Source organism: Anolis sagrei, chromosome 6 (assembly GCF_037176765.1).
Source record: "Anolis sagrei isolate rAnoSag1 chromosome 6, rAnoSag1.mat, whole genome shotgun sequence".
Lineage (NCBI taxonomy): Eukaryota > Metazoa > Chordata > Lepidosauria > Squamata > Dactyloidae > Anolis > Anolis sagrei.
The window spans coordinates 104,387,871-104,410,174 of NC_090026.1; the positions used below are offsets into that span (position 1 = coordinate 104,387,871).

At 40.9% G+C, this 22,304-nt stretch overlaps 1 protein-coding gene across 2 annotated transcripts; it reads left to right on the forward strand.

Annotated features, from left to right (window-relative positions):
- Nucleotides 1–2,508: 2,508 nt before the first annotated feature.
- SRI (sorcin) lies at nt 2,509–19,120 on the forward strand. 2 transcript variants are annotated; one of them, XM_060782304.2, is made up of 8 exons: nt 2,511–2,639; nt 8,630–8,713; nt 9,625–9,694; nt 12,300–12,343; nt 12,796–12,943; nt 14,853–14,966; nt 15,789–15,847; nt 17,226–19,120. In XM_060782304.2, the coding sequence occupies exons 1-8, from the start codon at nt 2,589–2,591 to the stop codon at nt 17,250–17,252; spliced, it is 597 nt and encodes a 198-aa protein (XP_060638287.1). In that variant the 5' UTR covers nt 2,511–2,588; the 3' UTR covers nt 17,253–19,120. The 2 variants fall into 2 exon arrangements, with proteins under 2 accessions (XP_060638289.1, XP_060638287.1); XM_060782306.2 differs by lacking the exon at nt 8,630–8,713 and having other exon boundaries at nt 2,509–2,639.
- The last annotated feature ends 3,184 nt before the right edge of the window (nt 19,121–22,304 follow it).

Consider the following 22,304-nt stretch of genomic DNA (forward strand, 5'->3'; position numbering starts at 1 on the left):
GGGTGTCAGAGGGGTCACCAAAGACCACCAGAAAACACAGTATTTTCTATTGGTCATGGGAGTACTGTGTGCCAAGTTTGGCCCAATTCTATCATTGGTGGGGTTCAATATGCTCTTTGATTGTAGGTGAACTATAAATCCCAGCAACTACAACTCCCAAATGTCAAAGTCTATTTTCCCTAAACTTCACCAGTGTTCACATTTGTGTATATTAAGTATTTGTGCCAAGTTTGGTCCAGATCTTTCATTGTTTGACTCCACAGTACTTTCTGGAGGTAGGTGAACTACAACTCCAGAACTCAAGGTCAATGCCCACCAAACCCTTCCAGTATTTTCTGTTGGTCATGGGAGTTCTGTGTGCCCAGCTTGGTTCAATTCCATCATTGGTGGAGTTCAGAATGCTTTTTGATTGTAGGTGAACTATACATCCCAGAAACTACAGCTCCCAAATGATAAATTCACACCCCACCCCACCAGTATTCAAATATGGGCGTATTGGGTATTTGTGCCAAATTTGTTCTGGTGAATGAAAATATATCCTGCATATCAGATGTTTACATTACAATTCAGTACAGTAGCAAAGTTACAGTTATGAAGTAGCAACAAAAATAATTTTATGGCTCAGGGTCAGCACAACATGAGGAACCGTATTAAGGGGTCACGCCATTGGGAAGGTTGAGATCCAATGGCTTAGATTAAACCTGTTGGTCTCCTTTGAAGGAAGTGGGTCATATATCCCAAGTTCTGCAGGATAAAGGGAGTGGGACTGTTTATAGTTTTATTGCTGCCTTACAGCACATCAAAGTCCCTTGGAAATCATTAATCATTATGCCACTCTGCAATATTTCTAAGTCCATCCAACAAAAGCAGGTTTCTTGGTGGGCAGTGTTACAGAAATATTATGATGATCGAAATACATTTTATGCACAATGTTGCTGTGTGCCTTCCTTTCAAACTTATAATGGCCCTAAGGCCATATTTTCTGAGGCTGAGTTGGTGTGACTTGCCCAAGGTCACCCAGTGGGTTTTCATGGCAAAGCGAGGACTTGAAAACCTGTTCTCTATGATATATATATATATTTACATTTCAGGTCCTTCATAGCTGCTTTTCCAAGCCCTTGGGTACATCTACACTGCTGAATTAATGCAGTTTGATAACACCTTAACTGCCACAGCTCAGTGCTATAGAATACTGGCATTTGTAGTTTCATGAGCCTCCAGCACACTGTCAGAGAAAGTGAAAGACCTAGGAAAACTACAACTGCACTGATTCTATAGCAGGCATGGTCAAACTTGGACTCTCCAGGTGTTTTGGACTTCAACTCCCACAATTTCTGGCCTCACACCCTTTCCTTTTCCCCTTCAGCCGCAGAGGGGGGAAAGGAAAGGGCGTGAGGCAAGGAATTGTAGGAGTTGGAGTCCAAAACACCAGTAGGGCCCTAGTTTGCCCATGCTTGTTCTATATACCATTGCTCTACCTATAGCAGCATAGACTGAAATAGTCCAGTTCAAAGCAGATAAACTGGGATCAGATACTGGATTATATGGTAGTGCAGATCCAACTTCAGTGCTATGGAGTCCTGGGATCTGTAGTTTGCCAAGGTCTCAGTGCTGTTATAAGATAATCTGGGATCAGATACTATGGAATCCAGGGATCTGTAGTTTCCCAAGGTCTCAGTGCTATTAAAGATAATCTGGGATCAGGTACTAATGGAATTCTGGGATCTGCAGTTTCCCAAGTGTGGTGGAGGCTCCTTCTTTGGAAGCTTTTAAACAGAGGCTGGATGGCCATCTGTCGGGGGTTATTTGAATGCGATGTTCCTGCTTCTTGGTAGGGGGTTGGACTGGATGGCCCATGAGGTCTCTTCCAACTCTTAGATTCTATGATTCTAAGTTTCAGTGCTATTAAAATATAATCTGGGATCAGGTACTATGGAATCCTGGGATCTGTAGTTTCCCAAGGTCTCAGTGCTATTAAAATATAATCTGGGATCAGGTACTATGGAATCCTGGGACCTGTAGTTTCCCAAGGTCTCAGTGCTAACAAAAGATAATGGTAGGTAAAGTGGTGCCAAACTGCATTCATCCTCTGGTGCAGATGACTTCAAACCAATTTACTTTGAAATACTTATTTATCCTTTCACTTCCTTTCGGCTTGGCAGCAACAGCAGCATCTCTTTCCTGATCACCTTGAGAGAAACTCCCCAGACCACAATCCCCTTCCTTTCTCTCCAATTGACGAATCTACTCTTCCCTTTCTATCACAGTGAAACTTTCCATTTTCCCTCTTGGCTCTGGGGACTGTACCATGATGGTCAGCAAAGAGGGGGGAGAGTCGAATACTTCTATTTCTCCCATATCTATGGGATGTAAACAAATAAAGAAAAATATAAATATCCGACTTAAAATTTCAGCCAATTCCAAAGCGGGGGTCTTTGCTGAGCATATCCCCCCCTACTCACGTTATGTGTTTTCCCTGCTCCCCCCTATGTTGGGCACATGGTAGGGCCCAGCCTTCCTCCGGGGTGTGGTTAGGCCCGGCTTGCTGCAGCGTCGGAGGGAGAGCAACGAGAGGCAGCATCCGGATCATGGCGTACTCTGGGCATCCTGGCGCCGGAGGAGGCTACTATCAGGGCGGGGTGAGACAAGCCTCAAGCCCTGGGTGGCCCTGGGAGGGGGAGGGGGAGGAGATCCGCCTTCCCTGGGTGCCCGCTGCCCTCGTGCACGTCCGAATGAGCGAACCCGGGTGGCTTAGAACCCGGGACCGCATCTCCGCTATTGCACACCGCTCTAACCGCCCTGGGAGCTGGACTTTCCCAAGGGAGGCTGCCTAAGACCATACATAGGAGGATCTAGGCTGTAGAATCAATGCAGTGTGACACCACTTGAGCTGCTATGGCTCAGGCCCCCGTCTACACTGCCATATAGCCCAGTTTCTGAATCCAGATTATCTGCTTTGGACTGGATTATAGGGCAGTGTAGACTGATATAGTACAGTTCGAAACAGATGATCTGGGATCAGGTACTGGACTATATGGTAGTGTAGATCCAGCCTTAGTGGCACGGAATCCTGGGATCTGTAGTTTCCCAAGGTCTCAGTGCTAATAAAAGATAATACAGCATCACGTATTATGGAATCCTGGGATCTGTGGTTTCCCAAAGCCTCAGTGCTATTAAAAAATAATCTGGGATCACGTACTATGGAATTCTGGGATGTTTAGTTTCCCAAGGCCTCAGTGCTATTAAAAATAATCTGGGATCACGTACTATGGAATTCTGGGATCTGAAATAGTGAGATTTGTAGTTTCCCAAGGTCTCAGTGCTATTAAAAATAATCTCGGATCAGGTACTAAGGAAACCTGGGATCTGTAGTTCCCCAAGGTCTCAGTGCTATGGAATCCTAAGATCTGTAGTTTCCCAAGGTCTCAGTGCTATTAAGGGATATTCTGGGATCAGGTGTTAGGGAATCCTGGGATCTGTAGTTTCCCAAAGTCTCAGTACTCGGACTCAGAGCCCCCGGTGGCACAGTGGGTTAAACCTTTGTGCCGGCAGGACTGAAGACCGACAGGTCACAGGTTCAAATCTGGGGAGAGGCGGATGAGCTCCCTCTATCAGCTCCAGCTCCTCATGCAGGGACATGAGAGAAGCCTCCCACAAGGATGATAAAAACATTAATTCATCCGGGCGTCCCCTCGGCAACATCCTTGCAGACAGCCAATTCTCTCGCACCAGAAGCAACTTGCAGTTTCTCAAGTCACTCCTGACACGACAAAAAAAAAAGTGCTGGGATCTGAAGTTTCCTAAGGAGTTCATTCTACACTGTAATAATGAGCACAGCCTGACCCTACTTTTAATTGCCCTGTCTCAGTGGTGTGGATTCATGGGAGTTGTAGTTTTACAGGGAGTGTTGGTGCCTCACCAAAACTACAGCTCTCACAATTCCAAAGCATTGAGCTATTACATTTAAAACGATGTCAAATTCTTTGGTATAGAAATACGCTTATAGCAAGGCATCATGGACAATAGGCGGAAGTCTTCCTGCGTTGTGTGATGGGCTCCGTTGTACTTCATCTCTTTATTGTTTTTCAATGTAAGATACACCCCTAAAGGAAGGAGAATGGATTCTGTTATTCTAAAGCAGTGGTTCTCAATTTGTGGGTCCCCAGGTGTTTTGGCTTATAACTCCCAGAAATCCCAGCCACTTTACCAGCTGTTAGGATTTCTGGGAGTTGAAGGCCAAAACATCTTTGGACCCACAGGTTGAGAACCACTGTTCTATAGCTTGAAGGGGTCCCTTGTTCGTTATTTGAGAAGGCTGTGTGTTTTTCCTGAACAGCACCTCCCATCATGCTTGCTCATTCGCTCCTCCAGTTAGAACTGATAGGAGCTAGAGTGCAAAAATTATCTGGTAGGCCATCCCCAGTTATTTAGAAGTTAGGTGTAGCCCTGTTGTGCCATAGAGGGAAACAATAGCCATGTTGCCGAATAAAAGGTTGCTCCAGGCAGGAAAAGCTTGGCAGAAATGTCAACAGGTTTGCAATATCTTAATGGTTCTTCCTCCTTCAGGATATTTCAAAACACTTATGTGTCACAGTGATCCAAAATACTTAAAGAAGGGATCCTCAAACTTTTAAAGCAGAGGGACGGTTCACTGTCCCTCAGACTGTTGGGGGCCGGACTATATTTTGAGAAAAACATGAACAAATCCCTATGCACACTGCAGATATATTATCTGTACTGCAAAAAACATGAAAGAATAATATAGTATTTAAAATAATGAACAATTTTAACCATCATAAACTTGCCAGTATTTCCATGGGAATGGTGGGCCTGCTTATGACAGATCAGGTAGTCAATTCAGATTGTTGTTGTTGATGCATGACTTGAAGTTGTTTCAGACTTAGGGTGACCTTAGTTTGAGAACCCCTGACTTAGAGCAAGGCAAATTTCCAGTAGTAAAGGGCAGGATTTTTCCGCTTGTTTCATCATCCTTTGGTCCATAGGGCATTCCAAGGCCCAGTTCAGACAACCCCTGGGAATGTGAAACTGTATATAAATGTTTGAAATGCCTCCATGTATTGTCATAGTGTTCATGTTGAAAGCACACGAGGAAGTTCTATCACTGATAAACCAAATAGTGGAGGAAACAATATATTTCAAGGAAGCTCTATTAATGATTTCTGTGTTCGAAAGTAAGAATAAGGATTTGGTAAATAAAAATCTTACACTGCTCATGTTATGTGCCACAAGACTCAGAATAGTGAAGACCTGTAAAAAGATTAACCAATATAGAATTGGTTAATTGGGATATGAGTGATAGCCCTATTGGAAAAGTTAATTTATGAATTAAGATTTGCAAAAGGAGAATTGAAGGAAGATCTATTTGAAGATGGAATCCATGTCTTAGCTTCATGTTTAAAAGCAATGGCAAATTTAAACCTCCAGAAGTCCAAGAAAGATCGTGGCTGAATAAATAATCAACAGGGTTGTTGAGGTTTTTTTGGGCTATATGACCATGTTCTAGAGGCATTATCTCCTGACGTTTCGCCTGCATCTATGGCAAGCATCCTCAGAGGTAGTGAGGTGAGGATGCTTGCCATAGATGCAGGCAAAACGCCAGGAGAGAATGCCTCTAGAACATGGCCATATAGCCCGAAAAAACCTACAACAACCCAGTGATTCCGGCCATGAAAGCCTTCAACAAAATAGTCAACACATTGGGATAATTATGTGTAACAGATAAAATTAGAATAATGTAGAAGTAATAGAATTGACAGTGCTGTGTTCGTATAATGCTGTGTGAGTAATGGGAGGGTTGGGGGTATAGATCTAGGAATGGAAGATGTGATAATGTGTGTTTTTTTTTTAATTTAAAAGAAAAGCACGTGCTAAAACTGAAAGTTGTGCATGGTGGAAATAGTTGTTTCCTGCTTGGCTTGATGGATAGACTCTATACAAAGCATAGTGTTGACAAATCCACTGAGATGATACGATCATTTTGATCATATTTTGCTTTGAATAGTGCAAAATAATACGCCTCTAATTTCGCCATCAACTTTGTGTTCCAGTCTCTGGGTGCATCTACACTGTCAAATTAATGCAGTTTGGCACCAGTTTATCTGCCATGGCTCAATGCTATGGAATCTTGGGAGTTGTAGTTTTACCAGCTTTCTAGCTCTCTCTACCAAAGAGTGCTAGTGAGTCTCCAAAATACAAATTCCAGGATTCCTTAGCATCGAGCCATGGTAGCTAAAGTGGTGTCAAACTGCATTCATTCTAGTGTAGATTTACCATTTGTTACATGTTATATTTCTTGTTAGAGGCAGAAAAGTATAAAGGATCAAATACTGAGATATACCAGTAAGTGTTGCCACCAGGGGATCGAACCTGGATATCAATATGATCCACTATTCTCATTCAACCCTATTGTTTATATTCTTATTATCATCCCACTCAATAACCTGAGCTATATAATATGGTAATTTATTAACTGAGAAATGAGCAAGTCCTCCAGGCTAGGTGATTAAAGACTGTGAGTAAATATTAACTATTTGCACACACACTATTTCTCTGTCAACAGGTATATCCATTTATTGTATTAAGGGTAAACAACTCCACCCCCATGGCTACCATCATTTATTTATGGAAAGTTCTGAAACTTCTGTCACTCACATGAAGGTGTATATTTGTTAGCTAACTTCTGTATGGGATGGAATTCAGATCATGCAGGAAAATTAGGGGATGCTAAAACAGGAAGGGAGACTTGAAATAAGAGGGAAATGGTTTCCACCACACTGTTTCCTGTTATTTTCTCCACAGACAAAAGCAGTTGTAAGAAAGACTTTGGGTTGGATCCAGATGAAGTATGTTGAACTTTCATCCCTTTGTAAATCAAGGGATGAGGTTGGCCCTCAACATTTGCAGGTTTTGCTTTTGTGGTTTTGCTTATCTGTGAAGTAGATTAATATGATCTCTCTAGAAAACTCTAGGTAAGACATCCTGAATCTGCAGCCATCCAGAAGCCTTAGCCAGCTTGTTCAATGGTCAGAAATTCTTGGAGTTGGACGCCCAAACAGCTGAAGGGCCACAGTTTGAGGCTGCCTTCTCTAGGCCCTCCAGCTCAGCGTTAGGGTCAACTTCCACAGAGTCGCACTGATTCCTCCTAGAGAGATATTCTCATGTTTTTTTCCACATTTTCCCCAGAAAATGTGGATGTCTGCCTGCTCAAATTTGATAGGAACAAACTTCATCCATTTGAGTGGTCTTCAAAGGGTTGGAAGGAAAATTCCACTACTTTCTGTTCTTGGTCGCTTACCTTGAGGAAAACACAACTTTTACAATTTTCTTCATTCTCTGGTTTTTTGTTTGTTTGTTTTTTCCCCTTTTCCCTTCCAAATTATAGGGAGAAAATGACTGTTCCATCTCAAGCTGGCCCTGATTCATAGGGTGCATCTATACTGTAGTATTAATGCAGTTTGACACCACTTTTTATTGTCATTGCTCAATGTTAAGGAATCCTGGGCCTTGTGGTTGGGTGAGCCACTAGCACTCTTTGACAGAGAAGGTTAAAACTTTGTAAAACTACAACTCCCATGTTTCTATGTCATTGAGCCATAGTGGTTTAAATGATGTCACACCGCATTAATTCTACAGTGTAGATGCAACCATGAAAGTATTGGGAAAACAAGGATGCCTTTCTCCCTCCCTATGGATCCTTGCAATGTCCCTTCCTTGGCTCTTCTACAAACAGAGAGCTTGCTACTGGTACATTTGTGCCTACAGATCTCTTCATTAAAGCACCAAGGAGGATATATTTGGAGCAATGGCAGTGATTGGCTTTCATGAGTGGTGCATTGAATCTGGACTAGATTTATGTCCAAACTTTAAAGCTGCTGCACAATATACTAAATTCAAATCTGTAAGAGGATTGACGTAAAAAGAGTGTGGTAGGGGCTCCTTCTTTGGAGGCTTTTAAACAGAGACTGGATGGCCATCTGTTGGGGGTTGCTTTGAATGCGATTTTCCTGCTTCGTGGCAGGGGGTTGAATTGGATGGCCCACAAGGTCTCTTCCAACTTTATGATTCTAGGATCTGTGATTCAATACTCCACTTAAAAACTCAGGCTAAAACCCAGAGGAGGTTTGGTGGAGCAGCATTTGACCAGATCCAAAAGCCCCTCAACTGGTCTTGGGCTAGAGTATCTTAAAGATTATTCTGCTAGATCCATAGCTGTGTCATGCTCCCCACTCCCGCCCCAACAAAATACACTCTTTAGATAAATAATCCCATGGTGTGGTTGGAAGTGAACAACTAACATGCATTATTATCTAGGAAATCTCAATGGACATCATCATTGGAAGCCATAATTTCAACTGATTTGTATCTCAATTTAAAATGTCCTCTGGTATTTCCATCAGATCTAAACCATCAGTCAATCAGATTGATTGTTGTATCATCAAAACAGCTGCTTATTACAGAACAGCCCCTGCTGGATTAAAAAAAAATTAGCATTGTAGGCTCCGGTATGATCTGGAATTAGACACAGTACAACATCATAGTTCCCACTAAGGATCCATCATAAATCAACAAAGGCTATAGATGTTTTAATTGAATCTCATTTTATTTCTAGTATGGAAGTGCACCAGGAGGGCCAGCTTTTCCTGGACAAGCTCAGGATCCTTTATATGGCTATTTTGCTGCAGTCGCTGGGCAGGTATGGTTTCATGACTGGTTTGGAATTTGAATCCAAGTATTTTTAGTCCCAAGCTAACCACTACAGCATATAGCTTCAGTACCTGAATTTGCTTACCTTCCAAGATCAGACAGGATCTGGTGTCTTTAGATTATTTAGGCTCCATGGAATCCTCTTGATTTAAAAAAAGCATATTCCTCCAGCATTTCGAGCTCACTATTAAGATTGTCATTGAATTTTATCACTCAGTTGTACACTGTAGCATTCTTTAGTCTTTATTTTGGTGTCCCACGTGGATAGAAAAAGCCAAGCCTTTTGCTGGCCTGCAGTCTTGCAGATCAGAAAGGCACTGATCCATCTGTTGCCATTACAGTATTCTGCAGAAAATGACCAAAGAATTAAAATGAGATAAGAGCTGGCATGATACAACACTGTCCTCCATCCACAGGTAGCAATTATTAATTTCTGCTCCTAGTTTGCCAGAAACTGTAGCTGGACCATACAGTAATAGTGCACAAGCTCATTCTTGCATTGCCAAGCCATCGTATTGACTTTGTGTCTCACTGGCTCTGTTGTTGATGTTCTGGCTTCATCTCCATATCTTTGCTCCATCTCCCAGCAAAAAAGGGAACCGGGCTGATGGCAGCCTCTCCTGGTTGGCCATCTGTTGGGAGGGCTTTGATTCTGTGTTCCAACATGGCAAGGGATTGGACTGGATGGCCCTTGGGGTCTCTTCGAACTCCATGATTCTGTGGAGGATATGACGGAGGAAAAAGAGAGAGCCTTGCCAAGGCGGGGGAAGCCACATGTCTGCTGCTCTTGATACTCTGCTGTTGGAAGTAGTCGCCTCATGGAGCTTACTGCCTGAGAATATGAGAATATTGAAAGCATAACAAATTGGATTTCTGGGTTTTTTTTCCTGTTTTTCAAAGGATGGGCAAATAGATGCTGATGAACTTCAGAGGTGTCTGACTCAATCAGGAATTGCTGGTGCCTACAAACGTAAGTTAAATGTGGAGCCCTAAATCTTATTTAGTAGATTCATTAAATCTTGGATTTACATGTTGCCTTATTATTAATCAGTTGATTTAATGGGTCTGTTCTAGCTGGGACTAAGCAATAGGATTCCAGCTAGTAAGTGTCATGTGGCATCTTCATGATTTAGCAGTTTTATTTTGTCAGTAACTTTTCTTGGATTAGAATCCCAAATTCATAAGATGCATGAAGTGTGATCTTCAATTAGGAAGTCGAATATATGCAGAGCTGGGGGAATTGTAATTGGCCATACTGTTATTATTGTGTAGTATTTATTTCTTTTCATTCTGTGCAGCATTAGTTGTGTTTAAGAGAGGAAAGTACAATAAAAATCAAAATATTGCCTGTGCACTTAACAATAGTGATGATTTATAGGAGTCTGATTATTTTTCTTAAAAGGGTAACTTTTCCAAGGTCTGCATTTGAGCTCTTTGTCTAGATGGAGTGGTTTACAGGGGGGTTTTTTTGCTTAAGATTGTTGAAGTATGACATGATAGTTGATTAAGAATGTGAATAATATATGCCTTCTTCATAATGTAGCCATATTTCCCCATTGACTGCATTTGGAGGACCAAAAAATTGAGAAATGCAAATTAGAACACATTTCTTAACCTGACAGAACACTTATTTATTATTATTATTTAAAACATTTATATTCCACCTTTCTCACTCCGAAGGGGACTCAGGGTGGAACACAGCATATATATGGCAAACATTCAATGCCGGGACAAGAATTCATTATATTCATACATAAACATTAAAACATTTGTCTCAATATTAAAATACACTGTTTAAAACCGTCTTGATCATCTGCTTCTAATCTAGTTCTTTAGGAATCTCTAGACACTCCAGCAAGATTCTGTGGTCAGCTTCTGCTGAAAGAGCCACACCAGAGGAACAAGACATTCGTAAAGAGAAACATTTTAATCAAATCTGCAAAAGTCAGAACTGCAATTGTGGGGAATCAAGCATATATCATTTTACTGCCTATTGAAATGAATTGATATAACTCAATAGAGATAAAAGAATGTAATATAAATAATAATAATTTAAAAACTTTATATTATTTGTATGGCCAAAGGTGTTAAATGGGCTAATGTGATTTAACAAGGCCTGAGTGTATTTATACTATCCCATCAGCAGTCTGGTAGTAGTTTCTCTTCATCTAATCCTCATCCTCGGTTTTTTGAAGGATAAAAAGGAAGGAGCCAGCTTTATTTCTTTAGGGAGTGAGTTCCAGAGGAAGAGAGCGATCACGGAGAAGGCCCTCTCTCTCCTTCCCGCCAACAGTGCTTGAGATGGGGGTGGGATCGAGAGCAGGGCCTCCTTCAATGACTGCAGTGCCCGAGTTGGTTTGTAGGTGGAGATGTGATTAGTCAAATAGCCTGGACCTGAGTTGTTTACGGCTTTAAAGGTAATAACCAGTACTTTGTATCTAGCCCAGAAGCAGACCGGCAGCTAGTGGAGCTGCCGTAGCATGGGACTGGATCTCTCCCTGTATGGGTTCTAGTTAGTAATCTGGCTGCCAATCTCTGCACCAATTAAAGCTTCTGAACCATCTTCAAAGGCGGGCCCCACATAGAGAGCATTGCAGTAGTCTAGACTGGATGTGACTACCATGGCCAATTCTGGTATCTCAAGGTATGGGCGCAGCTGGCACACATGTTTTAGTTGTGCGTAGGTGTTCCTGGCCACTGCCAATACCTGGGGTTCCAGGGGCAGCGATGTGTCCAGCATCACCTCAAACTGCAAACTGCGAACCTGTGTCTTCAGGGGAAGTGTGACCCCATCCAACACAGGCTGTAATCTCACACCACTATCCACCTTCCAACTGACCAGGAGTGTCTCTGTCATGTCTAGATTTAATTTCAACTTGTTAGTCTTCCTCCAGTCCATCATTGGATGGGCACACATACTTAAAGGTGCACACATATTTAAATGGATTTTAAGAAAAAGTCAAAGATTGTACTGTATTATTACTTATTTGGCACAAAGCATCCAACCATTTCCCAGCTCTTACGCTTTTATTGCTGTTTCCTTTCTTGTGTTGCTATCCTATCTCTTTTTCATGTTGTTGAATCTTTGAAGAACGTTTTAGGTGATTAGTTACACTTCACAAATTCCGATTTGTCGTAATATAAGCATAAGAAGGAAAGTATATTTCTTTTTTAAAAAAATATGTTTATTGTAGTTTTGCTTACAAACATTTAAAAACATTAGAATTATTAGAAAGAGGAAAGGGAAGATAGTGGATAGGTGTGGGGGTAGGCAAGAGTAGGCTTGGGGGTAGGGGATGGACGCATTCGAGTGTCAAGAATAGGGAGCAATGAAGAAGCAGGGGGATGGCGAGGGGAAAAGAAAAGGGAGGGAAGTATCTTTCTTAATGACTCTTTCATAATCTTTTTTTTTTTCCCTTTGCCTCCAAAATCACTCTTTTCAACACACGTTGGGAGGGGATGCTGGAGCGAATGGAAAGCACTTGAATGAATAATATATGCTTTGATTAATTACGAGTACCAGTAATTGTCTGAAATGAGAGATTAATGTGTTTTTCTTATTTCTCTTTGAACAGCTTTCAACCTAGAGACATGCAGACTCATGATCTCCATGCTTGATGTATCCTTTGAAAATCCGACTCTGATTCCTAATGCATGTTTGTTTGAAATTGTGGGTTTGCAGACTCTGTACCATTTTGGTCACTTTCCTTTGAACACATTCGGGCTTGTTACCATTTTCAAGTGAGGTCTGACTAAAGTGGGAAAAAAGGGTGCTGTTGTGTACAATACAACCCCTGTATCCCCAGGGGACATATTCCAGGACTTTGTGTGAATAAGCAAAACTGTGGATAATAGTGAATTGTATTGAATGAATTATTTTGGTGGAAGCATCTCATAGAGTATTGTACTTCTGTTTAACACAGTATAACTATTTAACTGGAAAAGGCCAGCCTTGGAGTGGCATTCATTCAAAGAACTGCAGTCTTCCCAGAGCGATTATATTGAATTCAGGAGTATTTGTCTTGCATTTGCTTTTCTACTGATGGTACCTTTTCCTTAGCCAGAGTGCAGAGAGATATGTCTGGCATGCTGGGCTTCAATGAATTCAAAGAGCTCTGGGCTGTGCTGAATGGCTGGAGGCAACACTTCATGACTGTGGATACTGACCGAAGTGGTGCAGTTGATTCAACAGAGTTGCAGAAAGCTCTAACTGGGATGGGTGAGTTGAGCAACTTCTTCTAAGTGGAAATCTGTTCCCACCAGACAAAATCACAGGTTCATTTAGTACAAGCAACTTCTGAGGGATTGTACCCTCAGGGTTTGCAAAAGTTACATTTTGTACTATAATACTCAGGATTTCCCAAGAGGGAGCCATTAATAGTAGTAGTAGTAGTAGTAGTAGTAGTAGTAGTAGTAGTAGTAATAGTAATATAAATTTTATTTATATTCTGGCCTTCTCTCCTAAGGGACTCAGAGAGGATTACAATATTTGCATACACAGGCAAATATTCAATGCCTTTACAATCACAAATACAGTGAGAAACACAAACACAAATAAAGGCAAGGCTTCTCCTTTAATTTCTGGCTTTTTGGAGTTAGTGCTCGTCTCTAGCTTCTCGGAGATGCTTTTCTCTATTTAATGTCTATAGACATTAAGTCTAGTCGTGTCTCACTCTGGGAGGTGGTGCTCATCTCCATTTTTTAAGCTGAGGAGCCTGTGTTGTTAAATCCTGATCATGTGGCTGTCAAAATTGGTTGGAAAATCTCTTGCCTTTTCCCTCTGAAGTGGTACCTATTTATTTACTCACATTTGGTTTCGAACGGCTAAGTTGGCAAGGAGCTAGAACTGACGGACGGGAGTTCACTCTGTCTCGTGGATTTCAACTGGCAACTTTCAGGTCAGCAGTTCAGTCAGCACAAGGATTTAACCCATTGCGCCACTGCAGCCTTTACTATCTAAAGGGAGGCGCTACCAATTCCAAAGCCCTTATTGTCCTTCAAAGGAAAACCCAACCCTCTTCTCAACAACATTAAAAGTATTACATTTCAAAAGTGGGTATGTAACATAATATAGCTGTGTAGAGTACTTCTGTTTCTGAGGTGATATAACCAGCCCATCAACAAACACTGTGTTTCTTCAAATGTAAGATGCCCTTGATTGTAAGACATGCCCTAATTTCAGTACCAACAAAAATGAAAACACACAAGATACACCTGCGATTCTAAGATGTAGCCCATTTTTAGAAATGTTTATATAGGCGGAAAAGAGCATTTTATAAATGAAGAAATACAGTACTTAAAAAGCAGACTGTTAGGAATTGTGGCAGTTGAGGCCCAAAACACCTGGAAGGCCAAAGTTTGCCCATGCTTGGTATATAGTATATTGGGAAATGAGAATAGAAAACTTTTGCAAAGTTCAGCATTCTTCTAAATCTGCAAAAAAATTATGTGGATGGTAGCATTTGACTACATACTGGCTTAGTTTCTTGTATGTAATAGCCAGCATGGTGGAATTATAGAATCATAGACCTCATGGGCCACCCACTCCAACCCCCTGCCAAGAAGCAGGAAAACCATATTCAAAGCACCCCCAACAGATGACCATCTAGCCTCTGCTTAAAAGCCTCTAAAGAAGGACCTTCCACTACACTCCGGGGCAGAGAGTTCCACTGCTGAAAAGCTCTCACAGTTGGGAAGTCCTTCCTAACGTTCAGGTGGAATCTCTTTTCCTGTAGTTTGAAGCCATTGTTCAGTGTCCTAGTCCCCAGGGCAGCAAAAAACAAGCTTGCTCCCTCCTTCCTATGACTTCCTCTCACATATTTATACATGGCTATCATGCCTCCTCTCAGCCTTCTCTTCTTCAGGCTAAACATGCACAGCTTTTTAAGCTGCCCCTCATAGGATTTGTTCTCCAGACCCTTGATCATGGTCTGAACATTGGGCTAAATCTGAATATTAGGGTTCAAATCTACACTCTGCCATTGAAATCCAATGATGACCTTGCACAAGTCATAATCCCACCGCCTACATTCTGACAGGTGTAGTCCAAAAGAGCAACATTTCCATCTTTTGGTGTAGAGACTATTCTATTCTTTCAATTTGAATCTCTTTTCTGCCTTTTCACCCAGGGTACAGATTGAGTCCTCAGGCAGTCAATGGAATTGTGAAGAGGTACAGCACTCGAGGAAAGATCTCATTTGATGACTACATTGCCTGTTGCGTTAAACTCAGAGCTCTCACTGGTACGCTTTAGCTCGTAATTTTATTATTGTGGTAGACGGAGATGGAAACTAATGGGTGAAGATCCCTGAAACAACAGAATTCGAATTAGAGAGGTCCATAAAGGATATTTAATCCAATTTCCTATTGAATGCATTTGAGACTTTCCTTTAAGTAGATTGAGAGATTTTCAGTGAGCACAGTACTGTAACAAACTATGATTCCAATATTAACCTCTTTAACCTGGTTTTATTCTATGTATACCTTGGTGACACCTTGATCATTCATGAAAAAGCCTAGTGCTAAAGTGCTAATGGTTTTAGTCCATCACCTATGCACTCAATATAAAGAATTTTCATAAACTGCTGTAGATATAAATAGTTTGCTGTTGGCTGTCTGATTTCTATGTTGCATGCTACAGTGCTATTCTTCAGTGTAGTCTTCATGTTTAATTTACTCTGTCGTATGATTTTTCTGTTGTATTATATATGTTTTCAAGTGGAGTTCTAAAATTTGTTTGCAACCTCTCCAAGTATCAAACAAGGATCCAGAGTTTTTTCTGCATCTGAGAAAAAGAAAGAGGTCTCTTGGATGAGCCAAGCAGGTGAAAACCCTTAAACCCTCCTCGTCAAAAAGAGTTGCTAATATAACAAAGTTAGCAACACTTTACAACAGTAGCAATGGGATGTGTTTTGATAGCACATCAGTAGTTGTGCTTTTTGTTTGCTATTCCCTATAAGTCTACAAGTACGTAATATTTTTATGAGCCTCAGCTTACAAGTTTGCACATCTTCTATGTTGTTTCAGTGTGTGATTCTTTTGTACTTTTTTTTTTCTTTTTGCAGATAGTTTTCGAAGAAGGGATCAGGCGCAGCAAGGCATGGTGAACTTTCAGTATGATGATGTAAGTACTAGAGCAGTGGTCCCCAACCTTTTATTGACCAGGGCCACTCTCCAATAGTACCAAAAGGGTTACAAATCAGTTTTTGGTCAACTTTAGATTCGGTTTGGTTATTTGGAGTCCTGATTCAGAAAATTGCATTGTATAGACCACATCAGCTCTAGTTTCTGATACAGAACATATGCTATCCAGTAGTTGCCTTCTGCTCACCCACAGAAAATCATATTTAATCATTTAGAGCTGATGCAGTCAGTCCAATGCAATTTTCTGAATCAGCACCCCAAATAACTCAAGGAACAGGCTTAAAAACAAAGACACCAAGTTACCCCCGCTTCCACATGCCACATGGAACAGCTCTGCTCAGGAGAAGGGAAGAGGACAAAAAGCAGCAGTCAAAAAGCTTGTTGTTGTGCCTTTTGTGGGTAGTCAGCATCTCCCCTCCTGACATCTCCGTTGCCTCGGCACTATAAGAGGGTTTAATGAGATCAGTCACTCTTGTTGCAGCTGTGTAGTAACTGTGATGCCGCGGACGGACCATATTTTAGTTCTTGGGGACCACTGGTGATCCATGGACCACAGGTTGGGAACCACTGTACTAGAGGATGAAAATAATATTTTTAATTCTTTGTTCCAGTGTTCAAAAGTGGGTTTCCTGAAAGTGGAAAACACAATTTGGAAGAATAATAGGCCGGTGAAAATTTTAAGCAATTTCCTCCCAGTACCAAAATGGCCCAAAGTTCTTTGGAGGAATTAGAGAAGAAGACATGAGACTATCTCCCACAGTTGGAATAAAATGACTGTAATTATTCATCCTTGTTAGCAGCAGCATCCTTTACAGATGTAGCTTCCCAACTTTAGAGTACCACCTCTTATTGGCCTACAGTCCACAGTATCTCTGACCATTGATGGTATTGGTTAGGTCTTCAGGAAGTTTAGGTCCAACAACTGGAGATCCTTTATAGCAGGGGCAGGTCCCCTGTAATCCTCCAGGTGTTTTTGGACTTCAATCAGCCATCTATCCTAGCTAGATGATGGATGATCCTGGATTATAGAAACAAAGAGCTTTAGTAGCTTTAGTGTCAGACTCTTGATAATCATGGTTTGAAGCCCAGCTCCACCATAGAAACCCACCAAGTGACCTTCAGTGAGTCAAATTCTCTCAACCCTCTGAGCAAAGCTTACTAACAAAACCCTAGATAGGCTTGCCATAAGTCAGAAATGATTTGAAGGAATGCAACAATAACAAGTAATTATGATAACACAAGCTCAGTTTCTCCATCTCTGCTTAAAGGCTTCTTACAGTAGAGTATGGCATCAATAGAGGGGGTTTTATGATGTAGGTAACTTCACATGTTAATTTGTTGTTTGTTTTTCCCCCCAGTTCATACAGTGTGTCATGAGCATCTAATTCGAGCCAGAGGAAGAGATGATGAGCATGACCCACATTCCACTTCGTTTTGTTTTGCTTTGCACCAAAAACTATCATGCCTGTGTAACTAAATGGTGGTATTTGCCTATTTTATAATTATTGATTTATATGCTTTTATAGTTTTGATAACTAACTAAAGAAGGAAAATTAAATAAATGCCATTTTAAGTTGATTTGTCTTGCATATTTATAATCTGCTTGATGTAAAAGTAAAAAAAAATGTTGTTTGGTTTGATCATCTCTTCCTGTACTATTTTGAATTGTTCATATTGGAATGTGCTTTGTACCTTTCCCACACAAGTGGCTCAAAGTAGGAAGGTGGGTATATATTAAAATTAGTACGTAAAATGGAACTTGACTCTAGAAACCATATTTTGAAGCCTGAAATTAGCTGAACCGTTTTTGCTAATAATTAAGGTGTTACTTTTTTAAAAAATACTCTTTGTACTTTTTAACATTGCTCCTCTTGATTCTTTAGCTAGCAGTAAATGTTAGGTTGTTAATCAATTCTTTTGCTATGGTGCTGATTCTGAATTCAACTCTCCTAACATAAAAAAGAGTGATTTGCATCCTTTTGAGGACATATACGCATGTAAGTTCCTTTACACAAGTGTGTTCTTTTGGGGTGCGGAAGGGATTGTTATTTCTTTCCCAAAGCCAACCCCCTTAACAGCCTATAAAGTGCCCTTCAAGGCAACTCCATGTTTTGTGGGAAATTAATAGGAACATAGGGACCCCTGTCTCCATCCCTGTAGTGAGATGTGAAATGATGAAATCAATGTTGAAACCCAACAGTCTCAATGCTCCTATAATAATCTTGTGCCTGGCTATGAGCATGTAGACCTGGGCTTTCCAAACATTTCATATTAGTGACACACTTTTTAGACAGGCATCATTTTGCAACACAGTAATTCAGTTGTCCTCGCAATAAGTTAAATCAACCCCTTACAAGAAATACAGACATATACATTGTAAAAAAAATTTCGTGTCGGGAGTGACTTGAGAAACTGCAAGTCACTTCTGGTGTGAGAGAATTGACCATCTGCAAGGTCGTTGACCAGAGGACATCCTGATGTTTATGTTTTACCATCCATGTAGGAGGCTTCTCTCGTGTCCCCACATGGGGAGCTGGAGCTGAGAGAGGGAGCTCAACCCACTCTCCCTGGATTTGAACCGCTGACTTTCCGTCCCTTTGATAATTGGATTTTGAAAAAATTGGCTTGTTGTGGAAACATGGATTAGGACTACAGCTTCAGTTGAGACACCTTTTCCCCATGATAACTTTTCCAGGAGTGAATTTCTCTTCCAAGGGGTAGATTTCTCTCATTTCCTGTTGTCTCACTCCCATTCTTAACTATGAGTCGTTTGTAAGTCAGATGTTTGTAACTTGGGGACTGCGTGCATATGATTACTAAGGTAATACACATTTCTAAGATTTTTGTCATTTCTCATGGGGTTCAGAGTGACTTCAAGCAAGTCCAACTTTGAGTCTCAGAGGAAGAAAATGCAAATCTCTTTTGAACAAACTTTGCCAAGAAACTGCGACAGGTTTGTCTGAGATTAGAAGTGACTTGAAGACTCACAAGAACAGCCTCACTGAACATTGGTAGAGAATGAAATTTAAATTAGGGAGGGATTTTCTTTATAGAAGAGTTGGATAACTGTGGCCTTCCAGATGATGATGAACTACAATGCTTAATTCCTGTTGACTAAGAGTGATGGATTGCAATCCAATGTTTAGTGGTCTATAGTCGCTCTCTACCGCTTTATAACATGAAGAACACAACCTTTGTGCCATGTTCCTTATTGCCATAGTATTTCTGTTTGAATAAAATTCTTTATGAATTACCTCTCAGCTAGCATCTTCAGTTGTAGACATAATTCATAGATATCCCTTACTTTAATTTAAGGGAGCATTACCTTGTATTAATATATTAATAAATATCTTATGTCATAGTAGATCTTGGATATGAACAAGTACACTTTGCCAAACATTGCATTTTAAAGACAAAAGAAAAAGACTTGCGGGATCAGATTTACAGAGTTAGGCTTGTTAAAAATGTACCCGTTTGGATAGAGCAGTGTTTCTCAACCTGGGAGTTGGGACCCCTTGCGGGGGTCGTGAGGGAGTGTTGCAGGGGTTGCCAGAGACCATTAGAAAACACAGGGGTTCTGTGTGGCAAGCTTGGCCCAATTCTATCATTGGTGGAGTTCAGAAAGCTCTTTGATTGTAGGTGAACTATAAATCCCAGCAACTACAACTCCAGAATGTCAAGGTCTATTTTCCCAAACTCCACCAGTGTTCACATTTGGGCATATTGAGTATTTGTGACAAATTTGATCCAGATATATCATTGTTTGAGTCCACAGTGCTCTCTGGATGTAGGTGAACTACAATTCCAAAACTCAAGGTCAATGCCCACCAAACGCTTCCAGTATTTTTTGTTGGTCATGGGAGTTCTGCATGCCAAGTTTGGTTTGATTGCATCATTGGTGGAGTTCAGAATCCTCTTTGATTATAGGTTAACTATAAATCCCAGCCCAACCCCACCAGTATTCAAATTTGGACATATCAGGTATTTGTGCTAAATTTCATCCAGTGAATGAAAATACATCCTGCATATCAGATATTTACATTACGATTCATAACAAGCAAAATTACAGTTATGAAGTAGTAACGAAAATAATTTTATGGTTGGGGGTCACCACAATATGAGGAACTGTATTAAGGGGTTGGGCATTAGAAGGTTGAGAACCACTAGGATAATGTTTTGGGGAAACCTTATACTTCCCAATTGTATTGCTATTACAATCAAATTACAATCTGCCTAATTTTACTGTGCCTCGATTGAACAATCTGAAAGAAAATAATTGAGCTAGAGTCTGGGTTTGCTGATCATTGGAAGATTTAGTTGAAAACATGATCATAACTGGCAGCCATCGTCTATTTTGATGTAAAAATATTAAAACCTAAAACATTTTTGACAGATCAAGAAAAAGACTGTTTAAAGTGCTCCCAGTACTTTGGTGTTTTTCCTGCAACAAATTAAACCCAACTACCTTCCTAGAAACTGCTAAGAGTGAAAGTTAATTTCTAACCTGCCAGTTTTTTGGTTGCTTCTGTAATCCGAGGTTAACGGGAAAATGTGCAGTGCCTTGTAGCTATGTAAATTCTGTTTGAGCTGGTTTTCCATTTGCATTCAGATGGGATATTTCTGATCAGCAAAAGAACAACTGGAGCTTTCTACTTTTGAAACAATCTCACATGCATAAACTCATACCTTTTTACATGTGCTCCATGCCTCCTTGGTAACATGCAAATTTAACCAAAAACAAATTTTAACTGTGTATCAGACTGCCTTCCTGTTTGGGAAGTTGCAATGCACACTGGAAAGATCAGTTTGCCTGGCAGCCAGGCGGATAGGCACTGGCGTTTCTCTCAAGAACATTAACTGGGTTTGTTACTCTTGAAATTGTTAGTGGTCATTTGTTATACAATTACAGTAAAGTCTCGCTTATCCAACCTCACTCATCCAGTGTTCTGTATTATCCAACCCAGTCTGCCTCCTGTTCAGATCCACAGCTATTTCAATCCATCGCGAGGTTTTGGTGCTAAATTCGTAAATACAGTAATGATTACATAACTTTACTGTGTATTGAACTGCTTTTTCTGTTGATTTGTTGCAAAACAAATGTTTTGGGTGCTTAATTTGTAAAATCATCATGTAATTTGACGTTTAATAGGCTGTTCCGTAATCCCTCCTTATTATCCAACATATTCGTTTATCCAGTGTTCTGCCGGCCAGTTTATATTGCATAAGCAAGACTCTACTGTACTGAAGACAGTGTGTAGTATAGTTCAAGCATTTGTCTTCACAGTTTAAACCTATTAATTTACGCCACTTTATGTCCTGTCGATCACAGCTCTGAAACTTTTTTGACTTGCAAATTTTTTATACCCAATCATTTTTATGCTATACCAGATATATAGCTATATTTTAAAAATATTATTGTTGTTGTTGTTCATTCGTTCAGTCGTCTCCGACTCTTCGTGACCTCATGGACCAGCCCACGCCAGAGCTCCCTGGGGCCGACCAAGAGCAAGATGGATGGATGGCATCCTTGAAGTGACTGGACTGACCTTGAAGGAGCTGGGGGTGGTGACGAAGACACGAAGGTCAGTCCAGTCACTTCAAGGTTGCCATCCATCCATCTTGCCCTTGGTTGGCCCCTCTTCCTTTTGCCTTCCACTTTCCCCAGCATAATTGTCTTCTCTAGGCTTTGCTGTCTCCTCATGATGTGGCCAAAGTACTTCAACTTTGTCTCTAGTATCCTTCCCTCCAATGAGCAGTCGGGCTTTATTTCCTGGAGGATGGACTGGTTGGATCTTCTCGCAGTCCAAGGCACTCTCAGAACTTTCCTCCAACTCCACAGCTCAAAAGCACCTATCTTCCTTCGCTCAGCCTTCCCTAAGGTCCAACTCTCACATCCGTAGGTTACTACAGGGAATACCATGGCTTTGACTAGGCGGATCTTTGTTGCCAGTCTGATGTCTCTACTCTTTACTATTTTATCGAGACTGGACATTGCTCTCCTCCCAAGAAGTAAGCGTCTTCTGATTTCCTGGCCACAGTCTGCATCTGCAGTAATCTTTGCACCTAGAAATACAAAGTCTGTCACGGCCTCCACATTTTCTCCCTCTATTTCCCAGTTCTTGTTGCCATAATCTTGGTTATTTTGATGTTATACAATCAAATAAATTAGCATTTGCAAAGATTGCTAAACAGGCCAATTTTTGTGTGTTGTCGAAGGCTTTCATGGCCAGAATCATGGTTGCTGTGAGTTTTCTGGGCTTTCTGTATGGCTATGATCCGGAAGCATTCTCTCCTGATGTTTCTGAGTATGCCAGCCATAGATGTTGTTAAAAGTCAGGACAGAATGCTTCTGGAACATGGTCATACAGCCTGGAAAACTCACAGCAACCCAGGCTAATTTTTGCTTTATAAATTACAACTGACACATTTTCTCTAGA

Bases quoted from the DNA above. Each gene is read 5' to 3' on its own strand.
- SRI (XM_060782304.2), top strand. From the start codon at position 2,589: ATGGCGTACTCTGGGCATCCTGGCGCCGGAGGAGGCTACTATCAGGGC. The intron at 8,714-9,624 runs GTATGGTTTCAT...TGTTTTTCAAAG, and splicing joins TTGCTGCAGTCGCTGGGCAG to GATGGGCAAATAGATGCTGA. The intron at 9,695-12,299 runs GTAAGTTAAATG...CTCTTTGAACAG, and splicing joins AATTGCTGGTGCCTACAAAC to CTTTCAACCTAGAGACATGC.